Here is a 24632-nt window from a genome sequence, read left to right as displayed (position 1 = left end):
TCCATTTCCGTCTCCCGCGTCTTTGCGTAATCGTTGTGTAGTTTTTTTCTGTTTGTGTTTTTTCAGGAGTGCGCAGCAGCTGCTCCAGTAAACTACTGCCATCTTTACCTCAGCTTAACAGTTAGTTCAGATTTTGGGCCCAGACAATGGCTGGCGACAACGAGGACACCGCCCTGAAAGAAGCCAGGAGACGCGAGCGTCAGGTAACTTTGGAGAATACTGACTCGGACATCGGGTTTTGCGGCTGGCTGCTGGTCGGCCTCTCCCTCCTCCTCGTGCTGCTCACCTTGCCCTTATCTATCTGGATGTGCATCAAGATCGTGAAGGAGTACGAGAGGGCCATTATCTTCCGCCTGGGGCGCATTTTGCGTGGTGGAGCCAAAGGACCGGGTTTGTTCTTCATCGTGCCGTGCACCGACAGCTTCATTAACGTGGACATGCGCACCATCACCTTCGACATCCCACCTCAAGAGGTTCTGACCAAAGACTCGGTGACAGTGAGCGTTGATGGCGTGGTCTACTATCGCGTCCAGAATGCCACCCTGGCTGTGGCCAACATCACTAACGCGGATGCAGCCACGCGCCTGCTGGCCCAGACCACCCTGAGGAACGTGCTGGGCACCAAGAACCTGGCCGAGATCCTGTCCGACCGCGAGGAGATCGCGCACAGCATGCAGTCGTCACTGGATGACGCCACGGATGACTGGGGAATCAAGGTGGAGAGGGTGGAGATCAAAGATGTGAAGCTGCCCCTCCAGCTCCAGAGAGCCATGGCGGCTGAGGCAGAGGCGAGTCGCGAGGCCAGAGCCAAGGTGATCGCCGCCGAGGGGGAGATGAACGCGTCGCGGGCGCTCAAGGAGGCCTCCCTGGTGATCGCAGAGTCTCCGTCCGCCCTGCAGCTGCGCTACCTGCAGACCCTCAACACCATCGCTGCCGAGAAGAACTCCACCATCATTTTCCCGCTGCCGCTGGAGATGATGCAGGGCCTCATCAAACACTGAGGAGGCTAAAATCCACACACTAACACAGCACGGATCACCTGACATATTACACTGTCCCTCCCTCTGTTAGGCATTCCTCTGTAACCATCAGGTAACCGAGTGGGCTTATTTTCAAGGTTTCCTATTAATAAGCCACGAATTAGTAATTATTGGTGTGGCACAGCTGATAGAAAGTTATTATATATAACACTGCTGGGGTGGGTTTTATTGTGAATTTCCACTTGTGGTGTTTTGCAGTGAACCATGGCAAACACACCTACAGCAGCCCGATTTACTGCTGTAGAAGCCTTGAGGCAAAGCCTAAGCCAAACCCCTTTTTTACATAGCAGGGATTGAAACCCATAATTAATTATATTAGGGCATTTTACAAGATATGTCATAGATTAAAAAATAAATAAACTGGGATGAACACAAATAGAGTCATTATATTAAAAAAAAAGCAGTCATAAATGACTCCAGTCTGTCATTTACATAGCTCTGTGGCTGTGGAATTAAACCACTAGTGCTAAGATGATGCTTGGTGAGTTGCTCCCTGTGGTTTATAATACACTGCATTGAGACGGTGGCATTTTTATTTCCTTCTTTCATCTGAACCTAGCCTGCTGTGTTTAACCAGCAGCAGCACTCACACATAGATCAGGAAATAATAACTATATTTTCTTTTAGCAAAGCAAGTTTGCTCACTTCACTTTGCTGTTTAGCTGACCAGCCTCAGCTCTCCATCAGCTCTTGTCCATTCAGCATGCTCGCTCAGTCAGTCCAGAGCCGGAGGTGCCAGACGCCCAGCAAAATCTCCAGCGGCTGGCTCGGCGTGCCTGCCAATAGCTGACCGCTGACTGAATTCGGAAATTGTGTATGAGCCTTAAACCAAATCAGCGAGAGTGCAGTTTAACTCTTATCTTGTTACATTTTGGTTACAAATGTAGAAATTGTGAGTTTAAGTGCCTGATAGATATGTGGTCTACAGCTGCACACACACACACACACACACACACACCCTGGTCTATATATTTCTCAGCACTGGTACAGCTGCCAGCATCTCAGTGCTGCAGTTATTTAAAGTGTTTTCATTATATAAGTATTCTGACTGTACTGTCTGTTACTATTGCCAAAACCTTACTGAATGTGTTTTAGACTAATTTTAAGTGTAAAACTCAGACTAACCTTAGACCTGACATCATCGTTGTTACCTTTACCTTTAGTCTCTCCCGCTCGTTGGATGTGATTGTGAGGATGAAGGACAAAAAGCTGACATGTTTGTGTGAAATGTTGAATTTGGGCTTCAAACCTTGAATGCCGTGAATATTGTTAATGTAATGTATTCCACTTCGCTCCACTGACCATGAAGAAGCAGGGAGTCGTGTTTGAATAAGCTGGTCAGAAAGCGAGGATCAGTCAGAGTTACCAAGTAATTATACAGAAACATACACACACACCTTTTCTCTAGTTGCCACTATACTACTACATTATAAGCTGAAACAAGTCGATGGTTGCTGAACTTGTGTGTTTACTCTAAACTCTCTAATGATCCACAGCATGTAACGGGTGGACAAGCGGTTCAAACACCCACAGATTCATCTGACACAGTCAGAAGATGGGCCTGAGCAGCCACACCTCAGTACATGGCTGTCAGTTGTTTCTTTTATCTTGTTCATCCCGTCAACCTGTGTGGCTTCATTGTCTGCTTAGGTGAAGCAGAGACTGTAAATCTTACAACCAAAGGCCTTAATGTACTGACATGTATTCATTTTACAGTCCAGTATCACTCTATGCACTTCTATACAAAGTTATCTAAAGAAGTTACTTTACTTATTTTATTTTTTTTAAATGATATTTTATCACTTGCGCTCAAAAGCCAAATACTAGCCTTTGTATTGATCTGTATTAATCTGTAGTATATCTGCAGTTTGCATGTGTTTCCCTCTTTTTAGCATTTCAAGAACAGAGTTTCTAAATGTAGCTTGCATTGTTTAGTCTGTCTGTGATCAAGCAGTGTTTTATATATAGAGCCCTGTGAAGTTTATTATAGTTTTGCTGTTGCCTCACGAAGGGCTCGGTTTTGTGGGACAAACGGGTTTAAGTTACCTGTCGCTGCAGGATACAAAGGCTGTGACATTATACTACAGTAACGTTTATCTCTTTTTTTGCTGTTACAGTGAAAGAGGAGTATCAGATGCTGTGGAGCTTATGTTAAGTCAAAACGTGTGTTGAAGTTGGATTCAGGATTATTGTTGGTTTTTGCTTTGCTGACAAACGTATATGATTTTGTCTTGAGATATGTATATGACAGATAAAGGTGACAAATAAAGATCTGACTGAAAAGCAAGTCTCATCAGCTGTCTTCAAACACAGGGTACTAAACTGGATAACTTATGAACAACTGTATAAATTAGCTTTAATTTAAATGATCATCGGGACAAAAACTTTTTTTGATTGTTTTTTTTTTTTAATTAAAAAAACATCACATTCTCTCAACAGCCACTTTATTACATACATTTCAGCAGCACTGGGTTGGACCCTCTTACTTTCAGAGCCTCTTTAATTCTTCATGGCACAGATTCAACAAGGTGCTGATTTCTCTGGGATTTTGGTTCATGTTGATGTGATGGTGTCACACAGATTGGTTCATCCATTGCAGCAGAAATAGACTCCTGAGATCAGACTCGTTTCCACTCTCCTGTTGTTCAGTTAGTGAGTCCATATGAATTACAGCCTTGGTTTCCTGTGGCACTCTGTGCGGTCTTCTGCTGCTGTAGCACATCTGCTACAAGGTTCGACATGTTGTGTGTCCACAGATGCTCTTCTGCATACCTTGGCTATAACTAGTGGCTGCATTTTTGTCCGGAGAACTGCTGCTCATTGGATATTTTCTCTTTTTCAGGCCATTCTTTGTCAATCCCATTAGATCAGCAGTTTCTGAAATACTCTGACCAGCACCAATAGTCATGCCAGGTTCACTCTTTTTTCATCATACTGATACGCAGTTTGAATTTCAGCAAGTTGTTTTTACCGAGTTGCTGCCCTATGTTTTGGTGATTAGATATTACATTAATGAGCAGTTGAACAGATATTATACCAATAAAGTGGCAAGTGAGTGTCAAATTAGCTAAAAAAACAAAACAAAAAAAAACAACAACCACAAAACAAAAAACACAACTAGTTGGATGAACTTTCCCCAAAATGTTTTATTTTTCTCTTTGGAAGTTATTCTTCCACCAGCCTAGCTGTTCCTGAATTCTCCAACTAATTTGGATTCTTCTTCCTGTAGTTGAAAGTGAGTTGCGAACCATGGACACGGGGTTCCATCTGCTGGCCATTTCTAGAAGTCGCACTAAATAAATAAATAAATGAATAAATACATTTAAAGCAGAAACGATGTTTAGAATAGTTTTGCTATTCAAGTATTGTATTTGTTTTTTATGGGGTAAGGATATAATTTCTTTTATAGGGTAATATGATTTTTTTTCCTCTAGAATTTAATGTCATGGTTTAAAATGCCACAGTGCTGTCAGGGTCTCCTGCATGGGGTGGGAGATGTTGTCCAACAGAAATGACAGCTTAGCCACCATTCTCCTGTCACTCAGCACCTCCACTCTGTCCAGAGAGCATCCTAGAACAGAGCTGGCCCTCCGGATCACCCTGTTCAGTCTCTTCCTGTCCCCAACAGAGATGCTGCTGCCTCAGCGGACCACACTGTAAAAGATGGCTGAGGCCACCACAGAGTCATAAAAGGTCTTCAGGAGTGGGCCCTTCACTCCAAAAGACCTGAGCCTCCACAGCAGGTACAGCCTGCATCTGAATTATGAGTCCGGCCAGTTTATTGTTCAACAACAAGGTACCTGTAGCTATCCACAGCCTCAATGTCCATACCTTGGATGTTCAGTGGTTGCAGTGGAGGATGTTTGTGCCTGCAGAAGTCTACCACCAGCTCCTTGGTTTTTCTAGTGTTGATCTGGAGGTAGTTCTGCTGGCACCAGTCCACAGAGTCTTGGGTCAGTTCTTTGTACTCCCTGTCATCCCCATCAGTGATGAGGCCGAATACTGCAGAGTCATCAGAGAACTTCTGAAGGAAGCACTGGGAGTTGTGGGAGAAGTCTGCAGTGTAGATGGTGAAGAGTAACGGAGCCAAAAACATTCCCTGTGGGGCCCCTGTACTGGAGACACCCTGTGTGACACACAGCTCTGAGTTCTCATGTACTGTGGTCGGTCGGTGAGGTAGACCCAGTATCCATGACGTGAGGTGATGGTCCACTGTGTACTCCAGCTCTCCTTCAGAACTGTGGGAAGAATGGTGTTGAAGGCGCTGGAGAAATCAAAGAACATGATTCTCACAATGCTCCCAGCAGTCTCCAGCTGAGAGATGGAACGATGTGGAAGGTGAGTGACAGCATCATCCACTCCAATGCCAGGTTGGTAGGCAAACTGAAGTGGGTCCAGTGATGAGCTCACCAGAGGCCGAAGCTGAGCTAGGACCAGCCGCTCCAGGGTCTGCATCAGGTGGGATGTCAGAGCCTTCGGACGTAGAGTCTTTGGCACTGGTACAACACAGAAGGGTTTTCCAGAGCTGTGGAACTCTCCCCAGCCTCAGGTTTAGGTTGAAGATATGCTCCATCACCCCACACAGTTGGTCTGTTTCTCCCTAACGTTTAGCAGTTAGCACCACAACCACAGTTTAAAATTTTAACAAGAAATAGCTTTGATCTATTAAAAGTAATAGAAAAAAAATTCAACCACAGTGATTATACGATATTTAAAGTGGGATTTTGTATATATAGTTTTCCGCATAGGTTTTATTATTAAGCAGGACTTGGATTTATTATTATTATTATTATTATTATTATTATTATTATAACTACAACAACAATAATAATGTTGTTGTTGTTGTAGTTATAATAATAATAATAATAATAATAATGTTGTTGTTGTTGTTGTTGTTAGTGGTAGCAGTAGAGGTTGAGATTGTGGTAGCAGCATTAAAATCATTATTAGAGAAGCATTGTTACAATAAAACAGTAAAGAGTAAAAATTCGCTTTTTTCCTCATTTGTTTTTAGCCACGCCACTTTTGTCCCTTCACGGTCCTCGTAGCCTGCTCTTGTCTAAATAACAACCCTGCGGCAGCGGCGGCTCGTCTGTCAGATTCTTTAGTTGGAACTTGCTGGAGTCGTCGTCTTGCGCCGATGTTAACCTAATATTTGTACCTCAGTCCTGAACTGACACTACACGATGGAGTATCTGTTCCAGGTGAAAATCGGCGCTCTGATCGGGTTGTTGCTCCTAACTCTTCTTTTTGGATTTATCCCCGCTCGGATCAAATGGTTCAGAGAGACAAATGGGACAGGTTGGTACACACTAATATGAAAAAGGAATGGCATAAGCAGCTGCTAATAGCAGCAGTATCTGTATTTGAGAGGATAAAATATGTGACTGCTATAATCTGATTTTCAAATACCGAGATCTCACCAATCTCAGCTCAAAAGGCGGAAAGGGGGAACAAATTATTAATATTACTTGTTCTCTGTTAGTTGTGTCTCGATGTCACCAATGCCGAGCTAAACGGGAGAAGTTGCTCATTCCTGTAAGGTATTCCTGCCTCTTTTGGGATTTGCTGCCATTTACAGATAAAGGCGGAAACCTTAATTTGCAAGAAATGTAAACGAAGTTTAGTGTAGCTTCAGAAAAGCCCAGTTACAGGAGCTCAATGGTTTCACCGTTGTAGCTTCCAGTGGATCACATGATCACATATCACCTCGCTGAAATGTTTTAAGTGCTGCAGTTGATTTTTTTTAGCCCGGTCCTGGAAACTGAACATGCGCAGCACAAGTGTTGAAAAACAGGGTGGGTCTCACACGTGGAGGGCAAGATAATGCTGTAGATATTTTAATGTCTACATTTTGACGGTTTATTATTTCTAATATCACAGCAGTCATTTATGTCAGTCTAAAGGGTTAATCTGTCCAATCAAGTGAACCATCCTCTGACCTCTGGCTTCAGTCACCTGATAGCTGTGAAGGTTAAAACTCTGATGTCACATTTCTAGAACACAAAAGTGAAAATATGAATTTGAAAAAAATGTGTTATAGAGGTGAGTTAAGTTCGGCTTTCTTACAAGGAAGTGAAAGCATCAATTCTGGCTTATTGCTGCTGGAGTCCTCTTTTGAGTCATCATTGCTCATGAGCGTGTCACATGATGTTCCAACAATTCAAAGGGTGGAGGGAAATCCCGTGATTTATAGTTGGACATGTACCATTAATCTTTCAGATTTAGGTTTAGGTTCTACTGAACGATCAGATGAAGCTGAAGGCTAGTAGTGATTTAACAAGAGCCCGGCCCCTCCTGTGTTCAAAAATGATGACATCATTGTCAGTGTTCTTTATTTGTAAACAGTATGTTTTAGTGACAGGTCATAGTTTATTAGATTCCCAGCAATACATTTTGCATACTAGTCAGTAGCATGGGCTTTTTATCTGTTATGTTCTAATAAAAGAAATCAACATATAAGCTAGTACAGCTAGGGGAGTAATACAGACTGCCATCTGGCCAGGCCTCTGTTGTGAAAGAAATTTGATCTCCATTGGGTTTCCTGGTTATAGAAGGCTAAATAAACCAATAAAAAAGCCATTATATAGGACAAGGTTTTACTGCTGTGTTTAAGTTTGTGCTGAAACATAAAGCATGTTTTGTCTTCCTCTTTGCAGATATTCATCGCATGGTTCTCAGTTTGATCAGCTGCTTTGCTGGTGGGGTTTTCCTGGCAGCATGTCTGCTCGACATCATTCCGGATTATCTGTCAGACATTGGCACAGTGCTGGATGCTCGGGAGGTGGAGGTATCTCGGAATAATGATTTAGACGAACTCATAAAGGAAACAATATAATATAAGATAATATATCATATATTTACAATGCATTGATCTGTATTCCCAATTAATGTTATTTTTTTGCATGAACAACCTCAGATTTTCAGATTGTCACCTGTTCAAAGTATTTGTGGTCCAAAATTCAAACATATTTGCTCCACAGTCATGTGAAACCGCAAGATTGAAAGGCTGTTTGTTATAGCTCAAAATACTATTACTCCTATTAATGCTGATATTTTCTATTTCATCTATTTTCATCTTCTACAGTAGATATCCTGTCTACTATTTCCTTCCTGTGTTAAACATCTATTCACTAATTCTTGATTTTACCACATTGACCCCGCTAACTGTTGAATCTCTGTATCTGGTCTTAAAAAGACCCCCTTTCCCCTTCCAGAGTTCATCATAGCTGCCGGCTTCTTCATGGTCCTCATACTGGAGAAGATTGTCCAGAGCTTCCGGGAGATGAGAGGGGCTCGTGAGGAGAGTGCTCCCCTTTTGCATGACCATGGGCACGGCCACGGGCTAGCCACAGCCCGTGATCTGGAGAGCAGCGGCCACCACGTTCATGTAGACTTACAGGCTCACTCCTCCTTTCGTTCCTTCATGCTCTTCCTGTCTCTCTCACTCCATTCAGTTTTTGAGGGTCTTGCTATTGGCCTGCAAAGCACTGACTCGAAGGTAAGACAGACCAAATCACCTGACGGTAACTGTGATCGCGTGCTCTTTTTTTTTTTTTTTTTTTTTTCTTCTTAATCCACACAAACTTTTAAAGGCTCGTAATCGCACCTCTCTCTTGCTACGTGTCAAACCCGTGTCAGCATTTATTTGGGAAATTAATGCTCAGGTGAAGTTGAAGTCATGTTTGCAGAGCAAGTTTCAGTTCAGAGCTTCAGAAAACTTTGGCAGCAAAATGAGTCGGATTTATTTCTACTGATCGAATGACAGCACAAGCAGCTTTAGCAGAATTTCAGTCAGCATCTTTCATTCACATGAAAATTTGATGTGTGTGTTCAGCTGTACTTTACAACTGAGAACAATATATACAATACATAAAATGTAACTGTACTGTACAAAAGTCTTGAGTAAACCCCAGTTTCCTTATATGTTGCTCTGGTCTAGAGCAATAGCTCTCCAAGCTTTCTAACACTTTTTCTGTTTCTTTGGACATTGGCTGCTTTTTCACCCATTTTCGGTCCACTCCCTGTACCTGACCATTTTCAGTACAATGTTTATTTTTTGTTAAGCCACTTAACACTGACATATGAATAGGGATGAGTATCGTTTAGGTTTTATCCGATACCGGTGCCAAATCGGTACTTTTGAAACGGTGCCGGTGCTCAAACCGGTGCTTAAAGAATGGAGAACACAAAATTGGTCCAAAAACCTCTCATGTTCAGCTGTTTTTTGTAAAAAGATAACAATGTTAGCCTTTTCTGCAGCTATGGGGCATATATGGTATCACTCTTGGCTGGAAGCAGTGCTTAAACAATGGAAAAAACACAAACTTTGTCCAAAAACCTCTCATGTTTAACTGTTTTCCACTTTTTCTTTGGTCATTTTAGCCTTTTTGGCCAGGGTGAAGGGAGTATCTGCCATCAAACAAGAAGACAGCGGCATGTAGCTATGATGATGTTTGCTAGTTCACCTTACATGCATTAATGTAATAACGTGGTTAGCCTACTCAACGTAAATTACACACGAACAACATTAAGCTACTCACCCAGAGAAGAACGGCTGCTGCTGCCATCATCATCCTCATCATTTCTGCTACACTGGCAGGGCTAGGGGCCAGGACTCTCCTCTTCATGTTTTTGGGGGATGATGCATAACAGGCAACCCACCCGCAGTAGATGTGCTCGGTGTGAGGTCTCGCAGCAAGCTATCATACGGCGCATTTCTTGGCTTTTTAAAAAAAACGCTATGCGTCGCCAGGTGTTTCATCGGATTTGAGGTGTTACCTCCTTTGACAGTACCACAGTATCACCTTAAAGCACTTGTTGCAGGCTGCTGAGTTTGCATATTCTGCTGTGAAGTACAGCCAGACTTTTGACCGCTTCGCCTTGGACATTTTTAATCTGTAGCTCTGCTCTAAAAGAACGTACGTACCTGGACCCGCCTACTATCCTCGGAAACGTAAAATGATTGGCTAGAAGTGTATCACAGCTCAGGAAAAAAAAAGCACCAAAATAAAGCACCGAAATGTGCGCTGCTTTTCGGTCTGGTTACTACCGTTTATGCACCGGACACCGGTACCCATCCCTACATATGAATCATTCAAGCATAAACTTATCAAAGAACCTATTTTAATTGTATCTTTAGGCACTTTGTTACCAGCAGTCTGTTGTATAAACGTGTGATTTGTTGCCAAAGATAACACAGTTTGACATTATATTGTTTTTTTCACCACCAAGGTGATTTCCAAAGAGCATTTCTCAGCAGGCTGTCTCCTTTATGCTTAAAAAAACCAACAACAAAACACACAACCAAAAGAGTAACGTTGGTTATACCACATATTGATGTTCTAGCTCCTTACAATTATATAAATACGTTGTATTTGTATGTATGTTTGGACGTTTCAGTAAGTCCCCAGGATGGCTTAAGACTTTTGCACACTACTCTACAAATATTGCTAGGGATGGGAATTGATTAGAATATATCGATTCGGTTCCTCATTGATTCTCGCTGGGTTGTTATTGGCTCCATTTTCAGAGTCACCGCCATTGCTAAGCTGCAAAAAGCAAATTACATTCACACAAATTTATTGCATGCTGTGGGTCAAATGTTTGTGCATGTTTGTTGAGGTATTCCCCCTCTTTCCTGTGATCAGTGTTGGAGTCGTGACTCACAGTCATTATTACACATACTACACAGAACACTTTTATTAAAAGTAATGGACTGCATTACTCAATTACTCCCAGGAAAAAATCATTTGTTGTACCACTCACTAAATGAATTCCATATTAAAATAGCTGAAACACTTATCGGAGCCCATTGCAGTAGCTGTCATAAATTTGTGTTTTATAAAACGGCTTCTTCTATGGCAGCTGGTGAATTTGTTAGAACTAAACACATAATAATTAAAACATGTCACAGAATAGATTCCTTTTAATAATGACGGAATTCCTGCTACCATTAAACTTCTATAATTTAGCCCCAGCCTTAGTACAGCTAGTCATCTACATGCTGTTGTTTGTTTCATTGTAATTACAGCTTTATAACACAAAGTAAATCTAAATATACGCAAAATGTCTTTATTTTTTCCAGGTACTGGAGATCTGCATCGCTATTCTTGTTCATAAGAGCATCATCGTGTTCAGCCTGTCTGTGAAGCTGATCCAGAGCACAGTTCACCCACTGTGGGTTGCCGCTTACATCGTAGTGTTTGCCTTGATGTCTCCTTTAGGCATCGCCATCGGCATCGGTGTGATGGAGGCTCAGCTGACAGCCGGACCTCTGATCCAGGCAGTGCTGGAGGGGCTCGCTGCAGGCACGTTTGTTTACATCACTTTCCTGGAGATTCTCCCGCATGAGCTGAATTCCCCCGGGAATCAGCTCCTTAAGGTGATGTTCATCCTGTTCGGCTTCACCATCATGGCAGGTTTGACATTTTTGGGTTGAAACTGACATTTCGTTACTTTCGGCTGACATTTCCGTCAGGATATCCCTTGCATCTGTTGTACAGCTCCCACAGATTCACTTCACTTTGGTACACAGAGACAAACTTGAAGGAAGACGTAGCTTTGCTGCCACAGGGTCACACCTACTCCTGGAGTCGTTCATATCAAAGGAGCGTGACAACATTTGGCATTTTATTGATTTACGTTTTAACTTTTACAGTATTGCATATTGAAATACAGAGGACCAAGACATGAAGAATCAATGTCAACAAATGCTATAAAATACATCAAATAGTATTAAAAATAATTGTAGGCTAACTTGTTTCTAAAATGTGACACATCCTAATATTTCCGTTCTAATTTGCATCTGTATTTAACTTTGTGGTAATTCACCAATTTTTTTTATTTTAATGTACTTTTTCAAGAGTGCTTCCATATGGTTTCATATTTGTGTTTTATTTAACCCACCGCCCAACTAAATCATGTGTTGCCATTTATTTATTACATATTTTTAAGTGTTTTATGCATTTGTGCTTAAACATGGATTTTCAAGGGAGAATTGGTACTGGGGGTTGTTGTGTAAGAGGGAAAATAAAACATAACAATAAATAAATATGAATATTTAAAAAATGAATGATTAGTTTATAATAAAACGGAAATATCACTGGTAAAAATTAAATTTAAAAAAAGATTATTAATACAAAGGTAAATAAATACAGATGCAAATTAAATTAAACCAGTCAAAAGTTTGTCCAAACCTGTGACTGGATTGTGTTTCTGTCGCATTTTATAAATGATATACATTTGTTTATATATCATTTATTTGTATATTGGTTTTTGATTTGGGCCCTCCATAAAGATGAACTACTGACTGCAGTGCTGCATTTGTTGAATTCATCGCTGATGTTATTTTGAAATGCATGCTGAACGTTGCCTCTGAACTTTCAGGATATGCACATCACCACTGCAACAAAGGGGCAGTCTATAAGTATGACCTCTTTTAATTCATTCAATCACTATGCCTGGTGCCTCCAGAGCTTTAATATTTATAAATCGCAAGGTCAGCGGAGAAGTTTGACAGTTACTTCTTTCCGAAATGCACTGATTGTTTCTTTACTTTTGTTTCACGCATGTTGTTCTTTACAGTTGGCTCAGTTGGGTATTTGGGGTTTGTAAACTGGTTTTTCACTGACCCGGTCTTGTTTACTAAATGTTGTTTTTCCAGTGATTTTAGTAAGTTCTTACATATTGTTCTTAATACTCTTATTTTACTTCTTATTACTGAAAAGATGATGCATCACTACTATTTTAAAAAGGGTTGCAGGTCTAGTATAAAGTATCATATTTCAGCCTGCTTACACTCCAAGTACTGACTGTTATATTTAAGCAGTGAAGTATCTCTTGTGTAATCTTCTGACTCCACATACGTGCCAAAAGCAGGAAGTATAAATTTGATTGACATGAAAAGGACACTGTCATCAAAAAAAGTGTTATAATGACATGACATGTCACATGCCTCGCCTTTTTTATTTTTATTTTTTAATGTCACCTTTGGTTAGCCAAAGAAATAAAAGCCACTCCTTTTCTTTAGCACAACATCACCCAGTTTGCACTCTAACATATAAAAATCATTTGAAAACCTTGACTGTCTTTTTATAAGCAAACTACATGTATATTTTGCGCCTTATGGTCATTCTTCTCATGAGAAACACGACTGCTTTTTGTTAACCTTTTCAAAGTAAAAAGGAACTTTAAAAAATGAGTGCAAGTTCTGGTTCTTTCTTTGTTGTTGTTGTTGTTGTTGTTGTTTACAACGGAGCTTTCTCGTTGTCTCATCGTCTCATCGTCTACTTTCACTCACACATGATCTCATGCATGAACCCCAAATGTCATCATTCCCTGACTTCAAACCAAAAACTGCAAAATAAATAAGATATTTAAAGTAATGGAACTAACACACATACAGAGATTCCTTCATTTTTGAGTGGGATGTGAAAAGAGGAAGAATTTTTAAAAGAGGAAGATCACAGAGAGGGTTCATGATTGCAGGGGTGTGGTATGGCTACGGGCAAATGATGTCCTGTGGTGACCTCTAAAGGGTGCAGGTGAAAGAAAAACAAGTCCAATGTGAATATTTAACTTAACAAATTGGGTTTTTAAAATTTTGCGTGGTGTGTTTGGGGGTTTGATTGCATTTGGCAGCAGATTACTGGAGCCGCATGGTGGGAGTGTTGATCCTCTGTCTTATAGCCTCATCCAAAATGGACAGCATACCAAACAGACAGAAATAAGAGACTTAAATCTAAGTTTTTAGGAATACCATTTAGTGATTACGTGTAGGCACATGAAGGCGACATTTCAAGGAGGTATTTTAACATTTGCAAACACGCTGGTCATCTCACTTAATTTTATTTTTAAGTAGTAATTTAGTGTGGAACAACCAGGGTCTAAATCGGGGTGGGGAACTCCAGGCCGTGAGGGCCGGTGTCCTGCTCGTTTCAGATCTCACCCTGAGTCAACACACCTGAATCAAATGCTTAGTTCATTACCAGGCCTCTGGAGAACTACAAAACGTGTTGTGGAGATCATTTAGCCATTTGAATCAGCTGTGTTGGATCAAGGGCACGGTCTAAATAATAAAAACAGTGATATCGAAGTTGTATGCTGGCTGACTGAAGATCTTGAATAAATAATTTTACTTTTAGCATTTAATTTGTAGTACATCATCTTCATTCCCTGAAATCTTTAATACACTGTAGATTTTGCCCTAATAATTCCCATACACTGAATACATTTTACTTCTGTTGTCCACAATGTTAAAAGCATCCCCTTAGTATAGTGTAAGTCCCCTTTGTGCCCCCAAATGTTGGCAGTGCCCATATGGAAAGAAATAGTAAAAACTTATATGTGATTTGCTCATGAAAGTGGCCACTTTCTCATTACTTTCATACATTGTTTTAGTAAGTATCCAAAACATACAAGTTTCATTATATAATTTTTCAAGGGATCTTATATCTGTTTTCACTCTTATATGCTTTTCATACAAGTTTCACACAAGACAGATACAAACTTTATAAGATTTATATATATCTTTTCCATATGGGTGCCTCTACTACTTGCAGTGTCGTGTGGTGCACTGTCAGGGAGTGGCAGCTATGTTTTGAGGGTCTACAAAGTAAAATCCACATGAATGCCAGGAGAACCCTGCACTGTAAAAGGATGCACAGTATACTTCGCACTTCAGAGGTGATCAGAGTGCACTGAAACAGTAAAACAGCTCGAAATTCTTCTTTATTAGATTTGTGGTCACAGAGTCCTGCTTGTTGGCTTGCAGGGTGACATAACTGACAGGAATTCCTTCGCATCTTTGAGCTTTACTCTAACCCAGAGACAAGAACAAAAAAAAAAAAACATAGCCACATCCGATGTGATACATGGAGGAGTGGTTAACCCCTGACTGCCTCTGTAAGGCAATAAGAGCTTATTCAAAAAAGCAGAAAGAAAATCACTAATGAGAGCCTCTGATAGACGAACAATGACACAGTAAGCCTGCCAGTTCTAGATCACAGAGGCCTCAGTGTGTGGAGGAAGGAGACCCGGCAGAGCATCAAGCTTTAGTGTGGGGTGGACGGTTTACCCATACCTCATTAACCTCCTTACAGTAATGCCATTGAATACTCCCATTTTGTCTCGCCGACATGCAGATTACATCCTAAGTACCTAAAATGCTCTCCTTTTTCATGCTGCGATGGCACAACTTGGTCTTAGGAAGCACAATGTCACAAACCACATAAAAAAACATGATTTGTTTTTTTATAATTGCACAGAAAAGGTTTTTTTGAATGCACACCACATTTCAAAGATTGTTGCCATTTAAAAAAAAGGAAAAAGATTTAGGTGACAAATGTCATATGACTCATCCAGCCATTAAAGATACAGTCGATCATTGCTTCAACCTTATGTGATTAAAAAAAATGAATGTTTTACTAAAAAATATAGATCGATTTGTGTGTATTTACGTCTTCCAACGAACTGATGCGTTCACATAAACTTGGTAATAATCCATTAAAAATGCATAAGAGCAGGCCAGTTATTGGAAACCGCTATGTTGCCGCCATCTGGACATCTTGGTTCTGACTAATTACATTTTATGTATGTGAGCAGAAACTAGCATGTTTCTGCTCACATACATAAAAAGCATGTCAAATTGATATTGTCTCAATTTTGTTATTGTCAACAGCATAGAAGAGCAACCGTCTCCACTCTGAAAAGCTGACAACAAGCCAGCTGAAAAAAACCCAACAAGCACAGGTTATAAGCTAACATTACGCCATCTATGTTTGCCTTGAGTGTCATAAGAACCTTTGACTCTGATACTGAACGAGCAGGGAGAGCTCAGAAAGCTCACTTTTAAGGAAACTGGTCTTGATCTTCAACAAAATTCAACGGAGTTGAATTCAAGTAGTTCGCTCCTTGTCCGTACTCAGCCTCTCGTTACATTCTGTTCCGTAGATTTTATGTCATCTGTCTTAAAGACAAAACAAGGGAAGAGAAAAAGAATGGGGAATAGAAACTAATGGCCGGCAGTATTAAAAAGCTTAAACTAAAGAAAAACAAACTTAAAACAGACACACATCTACGTTAATACACATAAACACGCATACATATACGTGTAAAGTTTGCATTCTCTCCTGCTTACACTTATGATCAATTAACAAATCACCTAGTTAGACTAATTACATTTTTAACCAATTCAACATCTATTTTAATGAGTTACTGCACTGCCATTTCATAAGTACACAAAAAACTGACACGAACCTCCAGCATGTTTTGACCAGACAATGGCAGTTAGATGATAAAATATTAGGGGGTGCTCATGAACTCACAAATCATAATAAAGGGAACATAACAAATTTCATATCAAACATATGTCACAGCAACTACAAATGCTTAGTGGTATTAAGGTCACTCACGGTCAGCTAGACTGAACAACCAATAAAAGAAACTCTAAAAGAAATAAAGCAAAACATGGATTCTCACTTCCTGCAATTAGTGAGAGGAACTAAAAGAGAGGCCAGTTTGTCTGATATTGTGCAGTCATGGATAAGTAATCCATAATGTGGGACCCAAAACAAGTGATCCCCTCTGAGGAGGATTTCAAAGAATGTGCATAAAGGAATAGCTAATGGTCCTCTCGCTCATATGACATTTCCTCCTTTCATGTCACATGTGCTGGGTTAACAGCACATGTGACATGAAAGGTGGGATTTCTCCTACATCAGTGATAGTGAAATGCATATTTCATGAGAATGTGGAAATAAGTGCTAATAAGAACTGTTGTGGAAGGTTTGGTCCAGGGTACGGTGGTCCTAAGGTGCAAAACAAAAAACACACCACTTTGTTTAATTCATGTGTTTTCTCAATGAAAGGGTTTCTTTTATTCTGATTTTGAGGGCAGCGCAGTGGTCACCTCACAGCAAGAAGTTCCTAAGCTTGATTCCTAAAGCCAGACCAGGCTCCAGCCCCCCCACAGTGCTGATTTAGATCAGCAGAAGAAAACGGATGGATGGCTCTTTTGTATATTTCTATGTACATCAAGAGCAAAAAAAGAAAAGAAGCCGAGTCATATACCTGTTCAATAAATCTTTTTTCATACAATTAAAATAAAAAATAAAAAATAAAATTTCACTTTTTAATTTCATTTAAAACAAATTCTATTCTTTGTCTTGCATGTTTCATTTTGGCACCATGGGACTCCATCCCAGCTCACGCTTTGCATCGCAGTTTGCATCATCTAGATTAGCCACCTGTCGTAATCCACTGTGTCATTTTAATCCTACTTTGAGTGTTTTTTCTTCCAGTAACTCCTCCCCTCGTGGTCCTCTCTGTCCCTGCTGTCTCCTCTGCCACTCGCTGTAGGTCTCTGATCCTGTCTGCTCGAGGTAAGGCTGCTCAGCTCTAAATCATTCGATAGACAGATAAACACAGACAAATAACATATGAGCACTTTGAGGATATATGTATCATATTTTGTGTAGTAACTAAAAATCACATTAAAAACAAAATATTTTTGCTTTGATGTCAATTGACAGAAACCTTGTTTTTTACTTTGATTAATACGTCTTTCATAGTTTAAATGAAGGATTTATGCATTTGTGCTAAGTTTCTTCTATTGTTTGCTGCACTGCAATCAGGTTTGAATTTTGCTCTCTAAAGAGCCTAAAACACTCACTGAAGAGAAACTTCAGCACCTGTGTCATGATTCTTGGTTAAAGAGCTTTAACTCAATTATAACAATTATTTGGCTTTATACAGAATTGAAACTATATTTAAGCAAATTGTTATATATATATATATATATATATATATATATATATATATATATATATATATATATATATATATAAACTTTTCAATTAAAAAAATGCTTTCAGTCAAGCTGCTTAATGAGCAATACAATGTATTAAAGACCCACCTCTTCATTTTGAATGCTATTGCGTCCTCCTGGTGATGTTGTATTTGTGTAGTTCTCAGATTATGTCATACATCATTAATTGAAAGAGCGTCTGCATTGTTTCTTTTTGGTGTAATGTGGTCACGTTCTGTTTGTGCCAAATCTTCTTCCTCCACAGTTTTAGCGTCGCTGCTGTGAGACGCTGCAACCATGGCTACTGTAAGTTCAATTTCTCTGCAACAGTCCAGAGTGCTCCAGTGTCACTTTATCTCTGTTTACGGCAGTTGGGTCAGTTTCTGGCCTCAGTTCAGTGGTTCAGTGTGGGCTAAAAGCATTAGAGGGCTTTGAGGTCTAACTGTCAGCACATGATGCTGCTTAGTATTGTTATTGTGCCAGTAAATGCTGGCTCTGGGATGGGTCCTTAAGCTGTTTTTAAGAAATGGCTTTAGAAGTCCTTTCTGCAATCATGTGAAGCAGATTAACCAGACGTTCGCTGGCATGCATCGTATGGAGTCCGGAGGTCCTTGGACCCATTTTTTGCACAATTAATGCATACTTTTATTTTTATTTGAAAACTACTGAAGCCTGAAACGATGAGGTAAAACACAAACAATAAAGGAGGATTTTAACGTGGATTTTTTGTCATGCAGACTGGTACTTTTCGCATGGTGTCAGAGGAGGAGCAAGCAATGAGGTCAAAGCTGGAGCATTTGACAGTGAAGGATCATGGGCCTGTGTTTGGGCTGTGCCACAAACTGCCTGGACACACTGTGCAAAAGGTAAAGTAAGCATAGTTTCTAATGGCAGCAAATACACGAGTCATATATATGGTCCTTGGATGGCTCAGGGTTCGTGCTGATGTTACCCTTCCAGGCGAAGGATGAGCTGAATGAGACAGATGAGAGACGGGCATCATCACTGAAGGACCTGCGGGCCTTGATGAAAGAGAGGGCAGCCGATGGAGACGGCCTGGCCAAGCTGATCCTGGAGCGCTTTGGGGACAAACCCGACTCTTTGTTCCTGCGCTTCCTCAGAGCTCGCAAGTTTGATGTCGACAGGGCCCACGAGCTCATGAAAGGTGATTTCCAACCTACTAAATACAACTTTATGAGAAGCACTTTATTTCATTGAGTAGAGAGACAAAAAAGAGAGTTTTTTCCTTGCATCATTTTGGCACCCAAGCGCTTCAGTAATTGATGGTGAGGCCTCTTTTGTGCTCCTCGTATGCATGAATCCCAGGCCATCGCTGAGGCAGGGGGGCATGTGTTCATTAATTGGGAGCTTTGAGATTCTTCTGAGTGAGCTGACAAAGCTGTTCTTTGTGTGTCCAAATGGGACGGCAGGTTTGCTTCACTTGTGAGTCCGCCGCGTTCTGCTGGGAACTTCTGCTGCTCTGGGAGCGGGTTAAGATTAAAAAGAGCAATTCGACAATAGTGAGGACACCTTATGACTTGCCCTGCACACACAAAAACCTCTTAATCTTTTTTTCAATCCTCCGAATGATCAGAATGCTGTTTCCTAACCAGATTGGGTCAAAATGATGCCCATTTATTATTCCAATAATATAATAATGTAATATTCCATTAAACCTTGAGCTGATCTTAAACCTAGTAACCTTAACTCAAGCATCGGCATAATTCTGGAACCAGAATTTCTGAATCTTGGTGCTGCTGTTGTTGGAATACTCCATCCCCACAAAAACAAAAATAAACACCTGCACATTCATCAATATAGAAAAGTTGTTCCGTGTGAGACTGGAATCCATGCACATCCAGATGGACTGTCTTTCCCTCTCTGTCTCTCTCTCTCATAAACACATTTACTGTGGGTTAATTGGTGCCTTGCTTAGATGGACTGGAGCCCCACTGACACAGGACTATCATTGTGTGGGTGCATCAGAAATATGCAGTGCTGTGTACACTGTGGGGTTGTGAGTTATTAGTATCCAGTGAGAGAATTCAATTCAATTCAGTTTTATTTACATAGCACCAAATCACAACAACAGTCACCTCAAGGCACTTTATATTGTAAGGTAAAGACCCTACAAACCCAACAATCCAATAATCCCCTTTGAGCAAGCACTTGGTGACAGTGGGAAAGAAAAACTTCCTTTTAACAGGATAAAACCTCCGCCAGAACCAGGCACAGGGACGAGCAGCCATCTACCATGACCGACTGGTGGTGATGGGAGTAAAACGGGAAAGACGCGCCGTGAAAGAGAGATGGGGATTAATAATAACTAATGAGAATGCAGCTGATCTGTTGGTTGTGGTTCTCCAGGTTACGTACGCTTCAGGAAGGAGTATCCTGAGCTTTTTGAGAACCTGACCCCCGAGGCAGTCCGCAGCACAGTCGAAGCGGGATACCCAGTGGTTCTGCCCAGCAGAGACAAGTATGGCCGCGTGGTCCTGCTCTTTAACATCGACAACTGGGACCTGGAGGAGATCACCTTCGATGAGGTACCCGAAAAGCAGCCCTGCACAGCTGCAGCTCAGTCATCCAAGTGTACTCTGTGAAATATATGTCCTTTTGCGTGTAATAGGTGTTGAGGGCATACTGCGTGATCCTAGAGAAGCTGCTCGAGAATGACGAGACCCAGATCAATGGATTTGTGCTGATTGAGAACTTCAAAGGCTTCACAATGCAGCATGCCTCAGGAATCAAGCCAGCTGAGCTCAAGAAGATGGTGGACATGCTGCAGGTTAGGGCTGAGCGAAATGGCCTAAAATCCATATCACAGTATAACATCACTGCCTCTTGGTGTTCTTTTACGTTCTTTTAATGTAGCTTTTCATTGTTACGCTGATGACCTGCAGCTTTATGTTCCTCTAACCATTGGAAATTGTGCTGAAGTCTCTAAACTAGAATCTTGTGTATCTGCAATTAGGGGCTCGTTATCGGATAATTTCTTGCTCCTAAATACTGATAAGACAGAGTTTACATGAGACTCGAAGGAGAGCACCATGTTGAACCACATGCCCAAGTTTTTTACAGCAGAGGTTCTTGTCCATGCATTTGTGTCTTCACGTATTGATTATTGTAACGGGCTTCCAAAGAAAAGTTTCAGAGGTCTACAGATGGTGCAAAATGCAGCTGCTCGTATTTTAACAAGAACTGGGAAATTTGAGCACATTACCCCTGTACTGAGAGCTCTTCACTGGCTACCTTGTCAGGTTCGAGCAGATTTTAAGATCCTGCTGCCCACCTACAAGGCTTTAAATGGATTGGCACCTTCATACCTCTCCGACCTTTTACACCTTGATGTTCGATCCCGTGCTCTACGATCTCAGGCCTTCTAAAGGTTCCTAGAGACAGAAAAAAGACAGTTGGAGAGCGTGCTTTTTCTTTTCGTGCCCCATTCTTGTGGAACAACCTCCCTCAAGATATTAGCCAGGCACGCTCTGTGGAGGTTTTTAAAACTAAGTTGAAGACACATTTGTTCACCCTATCTTACATGTCTTAATTCTATGTCTTTTAGTTTTTAAATTCTTACTATTTTTAACTTGTATTGTGTTTTTACTTATACTGCTATTTATTGCTTTTATTTATTCATCTTTTTAGTTTCAAATAGCTGTACAGCACTTTGTTTGAAAGCGCTTTATAAATAAAGTTATTATTATTATTATTAATTTGAAGCATGTGCCGTAACGATATATATCGCGATATATTCTCTTCTTCTGTATACCGTATTTTCCGCACTATAAGGCACATTTAAAATCCTTTCATTTTCTCAAAAATCGACAGTGTGCCTTATAATCCGGAATAATCCCCAGAATAATCTGGGTCCAAAACACCATCTGTTTCAGGTCCCAAAGTCAAAGGAACACAGCGGCATCACTGAGTTAAAAACTGTCTAAATTCTTTCATCTTTAATAAAATGATCAGTGTTGCTGCTTTACCAGGTGTAACAATTAAGTTTAACATCCAGGCATCCATGAAAACAGAATTTATTAAATTTAACAGAGTTAGACGTTAGCAGGAAGTCAGCTCGCTAGTTTCCACCTAAACATGATATTTTGACTGAGAGATTTCTAAAAGACTTAAAACGTACAGCTCTGCTATCACTTCCAACATAAATGAAGACAGAAAACGAAACAGCAGTGACTTTTTTAGGGTTGCTGAAGTTGGACTAGCTGGTATATAATGATGTGTTATGTGATCGCTAGCAACACAGCTATGTTAGCATAAACACAGTGAAGCTGGAGGATGAATGCTATCTTTTTTCCACTCAATAAAAGTTAACGCGAGGGTTCCCGATGACTAGGGACAAATGCAATCGCATGACAGGATGCTGTAAACGGACCAAACTTCAGTCAGGAGAACAACTGAAATAATCAGATGGGAATAGAGCAGCTGCAAGAGAATTCAGCATTAATAAATCAATGGTATGGAAGTGGAGGAAGCGTAGCTTTTGGCTTATTACTGTCGCCCGGCATAATTTGCAGATGATATTGCTTGCAGCCGCTGCAATGCTTTCAACCAAAACAGGCGCAGCTTGATGACTCCGTCAACATGCGCTATCATGGTAGAGCGCCTAGTCAAAATCTCTAACATTGACCAAATTCATATAATTTCTACTGTATACCGTTTATATCGCCCACCCCAACTGCAGGCCCAAACAGACTCAGAATGAAAGCTGATGTGGAGCCTCAAACTAGTTTTTGGCTCTTTTGTGTTTTTCTGCAGGACTCGTTCCCAGCCCGTTTCAAGGCAGTTCACGTTATTCACCAGCCTTGGTACTTCACCACTACCTACAACGTGGTTAAACCCTTCATGAAGAGCAAGCTGCTGGAGAGGGTAAAGATAAGGGACACAACTGACAGCAGCTATATTTTTTTGGTTTTAAATCTAAGCTACATCTTTAAATGCTGATTCTAACTTCCCTCAGGTCTTTGTTCATGGTGATGAATTGGACAACTACCTCAAAGAATTCGATGCAGACATCCTGCCTTCAGACTTCGGTGGAAAAGCACCGGTGGCCGACTACCAGCCCATCGCCACAAAGCTTTTTGGCTCTGAAGACACCGCTCTCTGAAGAAACAATCCTCCCATTTCAAACCCAAGAGTAGAGCCTTTTACCTGAAGTGCTTTTTGTGTGATCAGATCAGATATGTGGTCTGTATTAAGGCTAGATTTTTACTTTTTTTAAAAAAAAAAAAAATTCAGGCAGTACATAGACGTATGTAGGGTTAGAAGCAGGGGATGTTTTGTGTTATATAAATGGAAAAGGTAAAGGATGTTGTTTAGATATATGAAGGAGAGAATAACTGATAGTAATCACTTGTTACTTTACATTGACATGTACTGACATTCCTCTCATGTATGACATGTATGAGTGGAGGAAGAATGACAGAGCTGGTCAAGACCAGACTGATTTGTGTTTGGTGTGCTTTGCCTCATAGATCAATCTGCTGTACACAGAACAACCTTTTGCTTACGACCCCGTGATACAGATTTCAACATAGCAAAGTCTCGAGGGGTGAATTTGAGATTGATATCCAGAGGGAAAACTAATAAGGCATGTTTTAGAATAAAGGGCCTCCTGATGCAGTGCCTTAAATAGGAACAGTTGCTTGCCTCAGTGGCCTTGTTTCAACATATCATGTGAGGCGTGATGTACCAAGAAGATGCATTCTGGAGGTTGCACTGGATTGAAAAATGTCAAATAAAATCTTTTTTGTGCATCTTTTTTTTTTAAATTAATGACCATTTTTATCATTTGTTCTATATTTTAACCAGCTAAACCCACTCTAGGGTTAAATGGTTATACCAGGGTTAATTAATGAGTATATTTAAAATAATGGAGTTTTAAATTAGAGACTGAATGATGTGCGATTTTTTTTAAGGCCGATATCCAGTCCTTATATTTGGTGATTTTAAAATCTGTTATTCTGATGTAGTGGCTGATATATTTTTTTCTTTCAGACACATGAACCATAAACAGATTTCCCACACGTTTGTTGTATTGTTTTTTGTTTGTTTAATGCTCTGCCCAGGGCTGGACTGGGACAAAAAATCGGCCCGGGCCCCGACTAGAGACCGGCCCACCAGGAATTATAGGAAAAGCCATAAAGCCTTTGAATGAAAACAAATGCTGTTGTGATGGTGATGTACACTGTTATGTTGGTATATATGTATGATTACATTTTACATCAGATGACCACTTTGGTTGTAAGATTCAGATAATTATTTATCAAAAGCTAGACATTTTAAATGAGAATAAGAAAGAAAAGTATTTCTTTGTTTGTGCCCCCTTTCCCTGTTAATGCCCTACCTGGCCCCCTGGCAAAACTTTGCTAGACCCGCCCCTGCACAGATGTCAGCTATGTAAAAAATTATCCTGGTGTTATTTGTCTCTCAGAAACAGTTCATAACTTCTCTTTAACTCATTCATGTCACCTAAAAGGTAAATCTGTTTCTCCATCACCTGTTCAGCTCTGATGTTTCAGTAAGGACATCTCCTGGTTACATCTTCATGTTTCCCTCTCACCAGACATCCAAACCGATATCATTATGAGCAGCTTGTATGTCTGTGGCTCCAGCAAACATCACCTGATACTAGAAAGTGATATTAAATAAATTCTAACAACAGCTTAAACATGCAGTTTTCCTCTTTCTGGTGCAAAGTGGGCGATAAACAAACAAGAGAGACGGGACTTGCGACAGAAAAGTCATTGATCAGTTTCGTGATTGAAGTA

General features: G+C 40.6%; 3 protein-coding genes across 3 annotated transcripts; all 3 read left to right on the top strand.

The window, feature by feature from the left end:
• The first annotated feature begins 20 nt into the window (after positions 1–20).
• Positions 21–3323, top strand: LOC101484342 (stomatin). Its single transcript, XM_004557926.6, has one exon. The coding sequence runs from the start codon at positions 147–149 to the stop codon at positions 999–1001; it is 855 nt and encodes a 284-aa protein (XP_004557983.1). The 5' UTR covers positions 21–146; the 3' UTR covers positions 1002–3323.
• Positions 3324–6084: 2761 nt separating this feature from the next.
• Positions 6085–13242, top strand: slc39a1 (solute carrier family 39 member 1). The gene is made up of 4 exons (XM_004557925.3): positions 6085–6341; positions 7700–7830; positions 8239–8541; positions 11128–13242. Exons 1-4 carry the CDS (start codon positions 6227–6229, stop codon positions 11479–11481), a joined length of 903 nt encoding a protein of 300 aa, XP_004557982.1. The 5' UTR covers positions 6085–6226; the 3' UTR covers positions 11482–13242.
• Positions 13243–17356: 4114 nt separating this feature from the next.
• LOC101483584 (retinaldehyde-binding protein 1) lies at positions 17357–23888 on the top strand. Its single transcript, XM_004557924.3, has 8 exons — positions 17357–17422; positions 18113–18153; positions 18585–18713; positions 18808–19012; positions 20215–20393; positions 20477–20635; positions 22621–22731; positions 22823–23888. Exons 2-8 carry the CDS (start codon positions 18145–18147, stop codon positions 22967–22969), a joined length of 939 nt encoding a protein of 312 aa, XP_004557981.2. The 5' UTR covers positions 17357–17422; positions 18113–18144; the 3' UTR covers positions 22970–23888.
• The last annotated feature ends 744 nt before the right edge of the window (positions 23889–24632 follow it).

The sequence above is a fragment of the Maylandia zebra genome, linkage group LG1 (assembly GCF_041146795.1).
Source record: "Maylandia zebra isolate NMK-2024a linkage group LG1, Mzebra_GT3a, whole genome shotgun sequence".
Classification (NCBI taxonomy): domain Eukaryota; kingdom Metazoa; phylum Chordata; class Actinopteri; order Cichliformes; family Cichlidae; genus Maylandia; species Maylandia zebra.
Note: the sequence above shows the minus strand (reverse complement) of the source record. Positions and strands in the feature narration are given on the sequence as shown.

Bases quoted from the DNA above. Each gene is read 5' to 3' on its own strand.
- LOC101484342 (XM_004557926.6), top strand. From the start codon at position 147: ATGGCTGGCGACAACGAGGACACCGCCCTGAAAGAAGCCAGGAGACGC.
- slc39a1 (XM_004557925.3), top strand. From the start codon at position 6,227: ATGGAGTATCTGTTCCAGGTGAAAATCGGCGCTCTGATCGGGTTGTTG. The intron at 6,342-7,699 runs GTTGGTACACAC...TCCTCTTTGCAG, and splicing joins CAGAGAGACAAATGGGACAG to ATATTCATCGCATGGTTCTC. The intron at 7,831-8,238 runs GTATCTCGGAAT...GGTCTTAAAAAG, and splicing joins TGGATGCTCGGGAGGTGGAG to ACCCCCTTTCCCCTTCCAGA.
- LOC101483584 (XM_004557924.3), top strand. The intron at 19,013-20,214 runs GTGATTTCCAAC...GTGGTTCTCCAG, and splicing joins GGCCCACGAGCTCATGAAAG to GTTACGTACGCTTCAGGAAG. The intron at 22,732-22,822 runs GTAAAGATAAGG...AACTTCCCTCAG, and splicing joins AGAGCAAGCTGCTGGAGAGG to GTCTTTGTTCATGGTGATGA.